Below are 11,917 nucleotides of genomic sequence, written 5' to 3' on the forward strand. Positions count from 1 at the left end.
GGAACCAAGGCTTTTGTGTAGGAATGTAAAGAGGAAAAGAAAAAAAAGCTGAATCAAAGATTTCTGTGAGTCAGAAATAATTAATTTAGATTGGAAGATGATCTGTAAACATCCTCTAAGTCATCAAACATTGTGGTTAGTCCTGGTTCCCACTTAATGTGTTGATGTCCCAAAGATGAATGATCATTAAAATAAAAAAGGGGAAAAAAAACAAGAAGGAAAAAACAAAGACACATGAATCCTTTTAGTGATTCCCCCATAATCAAATCTATCTTTTCCTTCATCACGTTAGAGACATGAGTTACACTTGCAAAATATATAAGGAAAAATATAGGATTACTTCATCACCATATAGTACTGCAGCCTGACAGCTGCCTGCAAATATTTTCACCATGATTACCCTTACTAAAAGTAAACCACTGGGTAAAGATAGCTCAAACGTGACAAGGCTCAAATAGGATGCAACCGACTCTATCCTGAATGCTTTTGGCTACATATGGAAAAAAGAGAGATTTGGGACTATGATTGTTCCCCCAGGCCCTCCTCCAGAACTTTAAGTCCGAGCAGGAAAGTGGGCACCTTCCTGCCATGCAGAATTGTTTTACAAGACTGGCTTTGAGAGTTAGTGAGGTAGAAATTAATCAACTTTGTCAGGGAATGAGACAGAAAAAAAAAAAAAAAAGAAAGCAGCATATTTCTCCTTCCAAATACTGCAGCAAAAATAATAAATAGTACAAACCAACCTCAATTCCTCATCATCAATCTAAATTCTTTCTGTGGAGCTTGTGTTTGCTACAAACCAGCAAAATGCTTTTCCCTTGTAGAAAACTTAGGAGTGTTATAGAGCTCCCCACACTTGAAAAATGAATATAGTGTCCAAATAAGAAAGGGAATTTGGTTCAAGTGAAGCAGAGCTGGTTCACTGTTGCGTGTTCCACAGCGCGTTTACTGGGGCTGGGACAGACCTTATATTTCAGCCTGATGACAAGCAATTGTGCCAAATAAAAGCTGCCATTAAGGGCACACAGTTTATCTGCAGAGAAAACCCCAAGCCAGCCCTGCTGAGCCGGCAGAGGCATTTCAGCCTCTCGGAGGAGCGAAGGGGATGGACTGCAGGGCAGTTCAGAGTTCAGCGCTGGCGGATCTAAAAACAGCTCTGCGGGGTGGCTCTGCAGCTCCCGTGCCGGGTAAAGCGATCCTGCTGCAGTCAAATAGCACAGGGGACCAGGCATTGTGTGTGGCTCCATGCTGGCACCTGGCATCCCACCCTGGCATCCATCCCACCCTGGCATCCCACCCTGGCACCTCCTGCTCCCAGCCGGGAGCCACCGGCGGCTTGGGAAACGCTCCGGGGAGGACAAAGACATCATAAAACTCAACCAAACAAACAAAGAAACAAACTCACACCTGTACAGCAATAAACACCAAACAAACAGTGCAAAACGTTGGGAGAGCGGAATTGGATGTCACCTGGCTTAGGACATGGAGTAGCAGCACACCTGGGATAACTCAGCTGAATTAAATAAACCACCAAGCAGAAGACTTCTACTGTTGCACCATGAAATGAAAGACCTTGGGTTGGAGGTTTGTTTTGTTTTCAGAGATTAAAATGAAAAAAAAAAAAAGTAACTATAAATAAATTTTGTGACAATATATACAGATTTAAATAATTAACTTAAATATCTTACACCTACTCTTGCATAAAACTCTCCAGTAAAAGTGCACCATGTTTCTTTTCCCCAGAGATGTTCTGTTCTGTGTCTTCCCCTGTGCTGAGGTAGGTCTGAAGTGAGATGTCTCAGATTCTAGGAAGAAAATGTGTCACTGTCATTGTGGGAGATACTTTATTGCCTTTCTTTGTTCTTCCATTTTTGCTCAGGGCTATGTACATCCCGGGATAAATCCTGGATTCATAAGCATTGTAGTTGTTTGGCAGGAGAATCTCTTTGAATTTGCACTCATCATTGAAATGGGCCTGAAATGAAAAGGAAAGAATGAGAGGGAAGGAATTTTAAACATCAGGTGTGGAAATATTCTTGCTGCCAGGTGTAAGAAGGTGTGTTGTGGGCAAAGGTGCAGGTGAGCCCCCTCCACTTAGTAATCTTTTGAAGTGGCCTCTGAAGCTTCAAACAGGACTCAGGAGCCAGAGGATCAATTAGGGATGCTGTGCCTAGGCCAGGCACATAGATCTAAAGGTGGGAAGGACACCCATGGGAGGGACAGGGTCACCTGAACAGAGCTGAGGAGGGTAAGGACCAAGCCCAGTCCCATGGTCCTGCTCATTGAATTGCTCCTGGTTGTCCCACCAGCAATAAATTGCCTGAGAGGCTTCAGGAAATCCATAATACTGGCATTTTCCTATGTTGCTTGAGGAGAAAGAGACATTTTAAAGCCACTCATCATGGACAGTATTTTTTACTTCTTCAGATTTAAAATCAAAGGTAGGGTTTGGATAACTTAGGTCAATGGATCAGGAAAACAGATCTGGCAGCAGGCAGCCTTTCAGGGCTGTGGTTTCATTTGCAAGTACGTACAAAGAGGGACAGGCCTTGCAAGTGTCTTATCTGGAAAGGGACAAATGAACTCATCTCTTATCATTGGGCAAAAACCTCAGGGCTTGTGAGAGAGGCCTCAGCCTGCCAAGCTGAACACTGCACTAGGGATTATTTTACCCAGGACACCAAGGCAGCAGTATCCCTAAGAAAGGATGCATTTTGGTGACTGATTCTGCCTGGCTCTAATACAAGGCACAATCCTCCACAGCAGGACCAATGGCACAGAAAATAATTCTGGATGCTTCATGCCTTCATGTGAACATGCCCCAGTTAACTCTGACTATTCCTCAGCCCAAGTTTCTTCACTTGGGGAGCATGACATGGGAAATTCATGGGTGAGAAAGGAGACTTTAAAACTATGCTGATCACAGTCACTTGTACAGGGCTGAACTCAAAAGTAGGAAGACAGCTGAACACGAGCAGAGATACACCTTGATGTTGTCCACCTCAAGTATATTGTACAGGATGTCTCTATCTTAAGATCCCACCTAAAAGAAGGTCTGTATTGTCTCCCTAATGGATCTTCCTTCTCTCAAGCAGAAGTTCAGACCCCAAGGATGCTGAACTGCCACGGGAAGTGTCTGTCTGTTCAAGAGCATTAACAAGGAGTGATCAGTAGGTCACTGATTGATCACATCATAAAGGGTCACTCGTGGGGCCTGGCTGATCACAAGTCCAAGTGCCCTCTGAGAGATGGAGTGGTTGCCACGCCTGCCTAAGGCTGTTTGTACTCAGATATAACAAATATATGGACTAAGCCTGGCTTGTGCTCTTGCCACACAGGTGACTGATCTATCGGTCTGTGAGGCAGGCAAGATGAGCAGCCATGGTTGGGTGACTGCAGTTTTTATGTGAGAATCAAGGGAGTGTGATGCAGAAGAGGGGGTTTCACTCCCGAAGCTCAGTGAGCAGCATAACTGGGCAGCACACCTTCTGCTGGCAAGGCAGGAGGGGCTGCTCTGTGCTGCCCGACCCAGGAGGGGCAAGGATGGAGCTTGGGCAGCTTTTAGCACACATCTCACCCCAGCTGACCACCATCCCCTCCCCAGGCACACACTCGGTGGCTACTTACAGATCCATAGAGTTTGCCTTTGCTGTTCATGGCCACGAAGAGTCCGCTTTTGACACCAAATATGCTCACCACACCTCTTTCCACAGGAGAAATTTCCAGCAGACCTGCACAGGAGACACAGAAATCAGAGGGACAAAAGGGTGTGCCCTGGACTGTGTGGTGACAGTGCCATGTTCACCCACAGGATCCCCACATCCCAGTACTGCTGTGGGTGTCCACAGAGCCCCACACCCCACGCCTCATACTCCACGTGCTGTCCTATGCCCCATACTGGGACCTCTCTTCTTTTAGCTAAGTATCTATTTTTATTTTGCCCCCCAGGCATCCTCTTGTGTAGGCAAGGTTAAAATAAGCCAGAGTGTGCTTAGGGCAAATGAAACATTTGTCATCATGCAGCTTATATCCCTGCTCCCGGATCTTATTGTTTCAGTTGCATATCAGAGCCATGGGGCCACGGGGTTAAGTCCCCAGCAGATGCTTTTCAAGTTTGGGGGCGAGCTGGGCTCACCCCAGCCCTTGCTCGGAGTGGGCGGCCCACGGCGCTGCGGATCCTCCAGATGTTGAGGCAACCCCGACACCTGATGCCTGACGGCGGCAAGGGGACAGCGGGGCACTGAGCAGCGCCGACCAGCCCCTCCCGAACTCCCAGCGAGCTGCTCCGGAGCCCCCGATGGGTTCCGGAGCCCCCGATGAGGTCCGGAGCCCCCGATGGGTTCCGGAGCTCCCGATGGGGTCCAGAGCTCCCGATGGGTTCCGGAGCCCCCGATGAGGTCCAGAGCCCCGATAGGGTCCGGAGTTCCTGATGGGGTCCGGAGCTCCCGATGGGGTCCGGAGCTCCCGATGAGGTCCAGAGCCCCGATAGGGTCCGGAGTTCCTGATGGGGTCCGGAGCTCCCGATGGGGTCCGGAGCTCCCGATGGGGTCCGTGGCCGCCGCGCTGCCCCGGGCTCCCGCCACCCTCGGGGGAGCCGAGGGGCGCAGCCCCGCGGTGCTGCCTGCGGCCGGACTTTTGAGGGAAGCTCGAGGTCTGCCATGCACCCACCCTCCTTTCGGGACATGCCCCTCTCCGGGGCAGCTCAGTCGCTCCCCTCCCGCAGACCTGCCCTCCGGCGATCCCGAAAGTCTCGCTCGCGGGGGTTGTCTCTGGCTTACTGTATCGATTCTCGCTGTGAATGCCATGGATGCGGCCGTCGGGCAGCACCTGGATGTGGAAGCCGATGCCCACGTTGCAGTAGAGGCGCCGCAGCCGCTTGATGCCCAGCAGGTAGTCGCCGTCGCGGGCGGCATCGCGGCGCTCGGCCGGGAGGCGAGCGACGGAGCGGGCGAAAAGCGCCGCGTCCCAGCGGCGCTGGCGGGGCCCGGCGGGGAGGCGACCCGGGGGCGAGCGGCCACGCACCGCCCCTGGCCACAGCAGCCCGAGGAGCAGCGCCGGGAGCAGCGCCGCGGGGAGAGGCATCCCGGCTTAGGGGCGGGTAGCCACGGGCCGGCCGCCGCTCGCTCCGAAAATGCGCTCCCACTTTATGCTGAGGTCAAAGAAGGGGAGGAAAAAAGAAAAAAAAAAAAAAAAGAAAAAAAAGAAAACCGACCAAAAGCCAAACAGAAAAAAAAAATTAAAAAAGGAGGAAAAAAGAAGACCAGAAAGCAAAGCGGAGAGGGAGGGAGGGAGGGAAGGAGCTTAGTGCTCAATCCCCTGAGGATCTGCGGTTTCCTTGGGCTGGCTGCATGGAGAGGAAATCCCGGGAGCAAGAGCTTCTGAACTTGATCTCAACTCCAGGAGTCTTGTCTGAAGTGCTGATCTTCTTCTATAGCTGCTCAGCCATAGCACTTTAGCCCTAGCCACGATATTTATATATCCATGTGCGTTGGTACCTATTACATCACCACCTACTGCTGTCTGCTGCAGCCCTCCGGCTTAGCTGAAAGTCAAATTATCACCCCTAGATGCTTAACAGCTCTGAAGCGTCTTGAAGGGAAAGGGTGAGCAGCACTGGTGCTAAACAAGAGGGACAGCACAAACTTTTAAAAAGAAAAGGTCATATTTTACGTTCATCACAGCAACTTTTCTTTCTTTTCTTTTTCTTTCTTTCTTTCTTTCTTTCTTTCTTTCTTTCTTTCTTTCTTTCTTTCTTTCTTTCTTTCTTTCTTTCTTTCTTTCTTTCTTTCTTTCTTTCTTTCTTTCTTTCTTTCTTTCTTTCTTTCTTTCTTTCTTTCTTTCTTTCTTTCTCTCTTTCTTTCTCACTCTTTCTCTCTTTCTCTCTTTTTCTCTCTTTCTCTCTTTCTATCTCACTCTATCTCTTTCCTTCTCTCTTTTTCTCTTTCCCTCCTTTTCTTTCCCCTTTATATCTCCTTTCTTTATATTTTTCCCTTTCTCAAATGCCTACAAATGCTAATGCAAGATACAAAACCCAGAGAACGCCCAGCACACTTTTCCCCCAACACAATGTATGACTATGTAAATCTGTGGAATTTCAGCTTTTTCCTGTATCCAAGCGACATGGTTTACAGTTTGCTGGGTGCAGAAACAAAATTCCCTTCATTAAAAGCCAAAAAGAGTTTTTGAATGGGAGGTTTAAGAAATGAAAAATGAAAGAACTTACAAAAAAAAAAACCAAAAAAACCCAAAACCAACAACCTACCACAACAAAACAAAACAATAAAACCCAACCAAAAAAAAAAAAAAACCAAAAAAAAAAAAAAAAAAAAAAAAAACAAAAAACCCAAACCCAAAAAACAACCAAACAAAGGAAAGGACTAAGGTTTTAATAAAGAGGAAAATATTTAGAGAGGCAGCAAGTGTTCCAAAGCGGCGATAAAGTTTTTTGGTTCTAAATATCCCTTTAAGAAATCTGGAGTACTGGACATGTGGAGCTCCCTCTTGGTCACTGTACTGACGGGGGCTGTGGTGACACAAGTTTATTCCTGAGCCTAGAGGCTGCCCACTCGTGCAAATATTGCTGCACTTTTTAACAGAATGGTTATTTTTTAATCTTTACTTCCATGCTGCTGCTGCTGCTGCTGTGTTTTACTGATGCATTTGTTCTTAGGTAATTGCTTCATGTGGTTTAGGTTCCTGGAAATGAAGCTCGGTCTTTAAAAGGAGAAGTTTTGAGCCCATCAGTTTAGAACTACTTTGCTTCGAGCAAATCCCATATGTTTTGTCACCTCCCATAGCTTAAGCCTCGGCCCTCCACAGGTTTTCAGCACAAACAGGTGAGGAGACATTAGGACAGTTTTGGAAGGCCCTGAATTAATAAGAAAGTGTGTTTCGGGGGGAGGGGGGAGAAGTGGTTTGTGACTCAAGTCCTTTACAGCCCGAAGCCAGTTCAGTCTCTCACGCCAGTAAAGCTCTCCCGCTGTTCCAGCAAAGGATGCGAGAGAAAAGAGAATTGCCCCGAGGCAGATGACAGCTCACCTAGGTGCGAAAATCTCTGACCTTCGCTAAACCTGAGCAAACTCAGATGATGTGCTTTTATTTCTTCTTGTGAGGTGCACATGCCGCTGCTTTGGGGGCGATTGCAATCTCCTCGGTGCGGTTTCTGCCCCAGCCTCCAGCAAGTTCACTCCTCCGTGCGCGTTCCAAGACAGCGCAATGCAGATTTTTCACTGTGGAGGTGAAAATGCCTCATCCCTAGAAATGTTCCAGGCTGGACAGGGCTTTGAGCAGCCTGGTGTCTAGTGGGAAGTGTAGCAGGGGGTTGGAATGAGATGATATTGAGGGTCTGTTCCAGCCCTGAGAGTTCTGTGATTCCACAAAATCCACTGATATGAAATGCACAGGTATTTGCCACGTTTTTATTTCCACCAGCTCCATCCTTGCACCTGATCAGTCGAGTGGCTCAGCTGTGGATGCAAAGTCTGTGGCCATACTGGGAATAACTTTTCCCTCACCACCATTCCAGTCCAGGTGTAGTTTCTCTCTGCTCACTTCCAACACATCCCACTGTCTTGTACAGAGCTATTTTCTGTTTGGCAGGGCTTTGAGCAAGCAGCCAGGACATAGCCACCCCTTGTTCAGAGAAAGAGGGCATCTTTTTCATCTTTTTTCAGGCAGACACCAGCTGCTGCCAGGCTTGGAAGCTGCCCTGCTCTGCAGGCTGTGCTGGGCACTTCTCCTTCCCCAGGCTCCTCAGGATGCTGTGATCCCACTCTGGATTATTTGCTCTTTGCAAACAGCAACGGGTGGATTTGGGATTGAGTTTATTTACCTTCTGAGGGATGAGAAAAAGGAGTGGCAGTGCTGCTGACACACCTCCCCAGCAGCTCCCCTCCTGCAGCACAGGAGGGGTGGCCCAGGGCCCGTGGCTGATGGCCCAGGGCTGGCTCTGCTTGGCATCACTGCCCAAAGCAGTGTGAGCTCTAAGCATCCTTCAAACTTGAGTTAGGGATGTGCCCTGGAGGATGATTCACCCCTTTGGGAAGTATGGAAATGGGTCCTAGGACACCCTGTGAAGTTCCTGGTCCTTATGTTTGCTACTGTCGGGTCCTAATGGTTGCACAGGGAATGCAGAGCATCAGGTGACATTGCCACAATGTCACAGATTAATAAGGGATGCTTCTGCAGCTCCATTGTTCACCCTGCCACAGGATTAGACGTCAGGCTTTCCATAAAGGTTACCTGAGAACTTTTCTGAGAGGAAAAGCAATGAGTTTCCAGCTAAGAATGAAACTATGAAGTGTGGGTTTGCTTTCAAGTTGTCTATATCCACGTGTGTGTCAGCTTGTGTGCAGGCTGCCTATGAAACCCTGGTGCTGCTGCTCCAAAACCCTCTGTTTTTTATTGTTTGCATCTGGGGAAGAAAACCCACAGGGATGAAGGCAAAGCAGAACCACACCAGCCTCAGTTTGCCCCAGGTGTAAATGGCAGGTGGGAGATGCTCACCTATAGCTCTCAGCGCTGTAACACAGACATTGCCAGTCAGAAATTATTGGCACAGGAAACCATTAAAGCAGGATATTCCCCATGGAAGCCAAAAATCAGTGTCAGGAGGCCCAGGCCAGAGAGGGACTGACCTTCCAATGTGCTGTCAGCTTTCAGGAAAGGGAGTTGGGTGTCTCCAGATCCTCCCATAATTAATTCTGAATCTTCCATATCATGCCTTGTTCTGCTGCTATGTGTCCCCACTCCTGGTGGACACTTTCTCAGCAACAATTTAGATTTTAAACCAGGTAAAATGTCTCCATCTCTGTATTGGCTCTCTTCCCTAAAAAGCATATGTGGATGTCACAGTTCAGACAGCTCTTGTTTCCAAATTCCTCTAGGTTTAAAGTATAAGAAAGAAGGAAGGATCCGCAGAATTCAGGTCCATATTCAAGCCCCATATTGTGGATTCTGAAGGAAAAAGGGAAAAGAGGAAGGAATCATTACAGTATTATTGTGTAATTACACTGGCTTAGCAGCCATCCAAATCAGGCTCTGCATCTGCCTTTCTAAAGGGATCCAGGTCCACAATTTAAAAATCAATTTACATATTTATTAGCTCCAGTAAATGTAAATGACCCTGAAAGTTATTGCTCATGAGCTTCTCTCCTGAAGGCAAATATTTCACTGGGAACCTTTGGTCTGGAAGGATGGGGGGCTGTACTGGAAGGGGAAAGAAATCCTTTCACCCTGTTTGCATGCTATGAAGACATGGCAAAAAGGCACCCCAGCTCCCCCTTTGCCTGCACCCCTTTTAATGACAATGCTTTTGGAGGACAAGCACCCAGCACTCTGCAGAGGGGCAGTGGAATATAGCAGAGGGCAGCCACAGCACCGGGCTGTCAGAACCCAGGACATTGCTCTGGCTGCCCTGGAGGACTCCAGACCCTGGCAGGGGCCTCAGGGACCTGGGCACGGAGTCACAGACACCTGTGCCTTTGATTTTAGCCCATGGAAACAATTCCCAACCTTGTGTGAGGAGTTACAAGCCACAAGGGTTTGAGTAGAATGATAGTGAATTTGTTCCAGGGTGAAAAAGTAGAATTTTGGGGGTTTAGAATGGGGGTTCAAGAAGCAAGATGGAGGAATCTGGGCGTGTCCTGTCCTTCATCTTGTTCTTGTCCTCCATCTTCTGCTGTGATGGTGACACTTCTGGATTGCTTTAGAGGAGAGACAGACTGTCTAACAGAGGTGATGGGTATTGGAAAATTATTGTAAATAAAGTACAGGTAGTTTTTAGTATAAAAAGCCAACACCACCCCAAGGGCAGTCAGTGTGCCACAAACCAACCTGCTGGACAGACCTCAGCGGGTCAGAGAAAGAATGTAATGGATAAGAGAAAATAAACAACCTTGAAAAGCAGAGACGAGGAATCTCAACTTCTTCCTTGATTGTGGGGCTGGGAAAAAAGAGACTTTAATACCTCAGGACCCATTTCAGGCACAGAAAACCCGAGATTGGGCAGGCAGTAAAGGCAGCAAAACCCTCCCTCTGGTGTGTTTGGATGGATTCAGGGAGGGGACTGAGCGTGGCTCGGTTTGGGATGGGTGTGGATGCTTCCAGCAGCTTCTGCCTCTGCTGCTGGGGAGCTCCTGCAGTGCCACATCCCCGTGCCAAGCAGAGAGGACATGACTGTGCCCATCTGTGTGGCTTCTGTAGGGATTCAGCAGCTCAGAGGCTGCAATTCACACTTCCAGCTTGTGTCCTCATGTGGGGTACCAGTCATTGGTTTCTCTGGGTCTGGATTGAAGGCACTTGAGACAGTAATTTGTGTTTGGACTCAAGTGTTTATTATTTCTTATCAGTAAAACAGTCTCACAGCCATGAGTTTGGCAGCTTTTTCATCAGCAAGGGACAAAATGGCCAACAGTCTCTTGTTACAAGGTCTTTTAAGATTAAGCTATCCAATTAAGAGCTGACACCTGGATTATTTTCCCTTTTAACCCAAAAACTGATCCCACAGAGCCCACAATGGGGACTTTTCTGCCCAATTACAAAATGCCACCCAAACCCATGGAGAAGGAAGAAGAAGCATGAAGAAGAAACCCAGGACAACACCCTGTGCCCTCCATCTTGCTTCCATCCACAACATACTAAAACTCCCAAAACCTAAACTTCTCACCAAGTGATACACCTACACTGCTCTCTATAATCTATTGCACACTTTTGTGGATTCCAGTCTATCTTGAAGTCTGGGAAGCTTTCTCCATGGATGAGGGTCAAAGTCAGTGCTCCCCTGGGGGTCAGGGCACCCCACAGCAGACAGGGAAATATTCCCACTGCCCTGGGTTTCCACATCCTCACTGCTCACCTACACCCACTGCTGCAGGAGATCAAGGCTCAGACCTCTGACTTTCTGGGTACTCCACTCAGCACTGTGGCAGCCCTTTCTCAGCTGCTGTGCTTGTTTGTTTGCTCTGTGTGGGTTGATGCTCCTTCATCATCACTGCAGAGGTGTGGGGTGGCCTTCTGGGAGACCCAAGGCCACTGACAAGCAACCTGATGTGGTCCTGGCAAGCCATTTGCTTGTCCTCCTGGCATATGAAGAGCTCTGGGGTGAAACAACACGTCCAGACAATCCATTGCATCTTCTGCTTCTCAGCCTGTTTCCCAGGTTGCCCCTTTGCTCCATGCTTCTCTGTGTGTTGTCCAGAGCAATAAATCCCAGCCCTGCTGTCACTGCTGCTCTGTATTTCCAGCAGTTTCCTTCACTGAGTGGCTTTTGCTCCATTATCAGCTGTTCTGGCTGCACGTCCTTCCTGCTCTCCACTGTCCTCTCTTTTTTCCTGTAGCTGTTCTGCTCCCTTATTCATTGTCAGGACAAGCACCCTCCGTGGAAGCTGCATCCCCAGACACCAGCCAGACCTTAACTGAGTGCTGGGATAGGTGGAGATGGTGGAGGAGCCCCCAGGAGCACCCCTGGAGTTGGTGTCCCTGAGGAGCAGGGCTCAGTGGGATGGGACAAGGGGAAGCCATCAGTCCAGGCAGGGGGTGAACGTGTTCTGGGGTTTTGTCACAGTCCCATGCCCCTCATCCTGGTGTAGTTTGAACCAAAGTTTGGGAGGGAGGTCTGCTAAGAGCACAGATGGAGAAATATCGAGCTCAGGAGGCTCCAGTTACTAAAGTTGGTCTTTGGAAATGTTTATTCCCATCCTCTTAGGCTGAAGCTCACACGCTGATACTTTCATACTCACTGCTGAAATTTCTGCATCTGCTATTTTGTCCTTCCTTGTCCTGTATGCTTTGCACCTATTGAAATTATAAACACTTTAAAACTAAAAATACACATTTTTTTCCTTTTGTCAGAGTATGACACACATACTTCTGCTGATACATTACTTGGTGCTCTGCCAAACAAAGCTGGGAGAAGGAA

At 48.3% G+C, this 11,917-nt stretch overlaps 1 protein-coding gene across 1 annotated transcript; it reads right to left on the reverse strand.

The window, feature by feature from the left end:
• Window positions 1-1,798: 1,798 nt before the first annotated feature.
• Window positions 1,799-11,390, reverse strand: FGF4 (fibroblast growth factor 4). Its single transcript, XM_036383603.1, has 4 exons — window positions 11,297-11,390; window positions 4,779-5,087; window positions 3,628-3,731; window positions 1,799-1,975 (listed from the first exon to the last, which is right to left on the reverse strand). Exons 1-4 carry the CDS (start codon window positions 11,388-11,390, stop codon window positions 1,799-1,801), a joined length of 684 nt encoding a protein of 227 aa, XP_036239496.1.
• Between the last annotated feature and the right edge of the window lie 527 nt (window positions 11,391-11,917).

This window comes from Molothrus ater, chromosome 6 (genome assembly GCF_012460135.2).
Source record: "Molothrus ater isolate BHLD 08-10-18 breed brown headed cowbird chromosome 6, BPBGC_Mater_1.1, whole genome shotgun sequence".
In the NCBI taxonomy this organism is placed as follows: Eukaryota; Metazoa; Chordata; class Aves; order Passeriformes; family Icteridae; genus Molothrus; species Molothrus ater.

Excerpts from the sequence above, each read along its gene's own strand:
- FGF4 (XM_036383603.1), bottom strand. The coding sequence starts at position 11,390 with ATGCAGCTTCCACGGAGGGTGCTTGTCCTGACAATGAATAAGGGAGCA. Across the intron at positions 5,088-11,296 it reads CAGTGGAGAGCAGGAAGGAC|CCGGGATGCCTCTCCCCGCG; the intron begins GTGCAGCCAGAA and ends CCCGCCCCTAAG. Across the intron at positions 3,732-4,778 it reads TCACAGCGAGAATCGATACA|GTCTGCTGGAAATTTCTCCT; the intron begins GTAAGCCAGAGA and ends TCTCCTGTGCAG.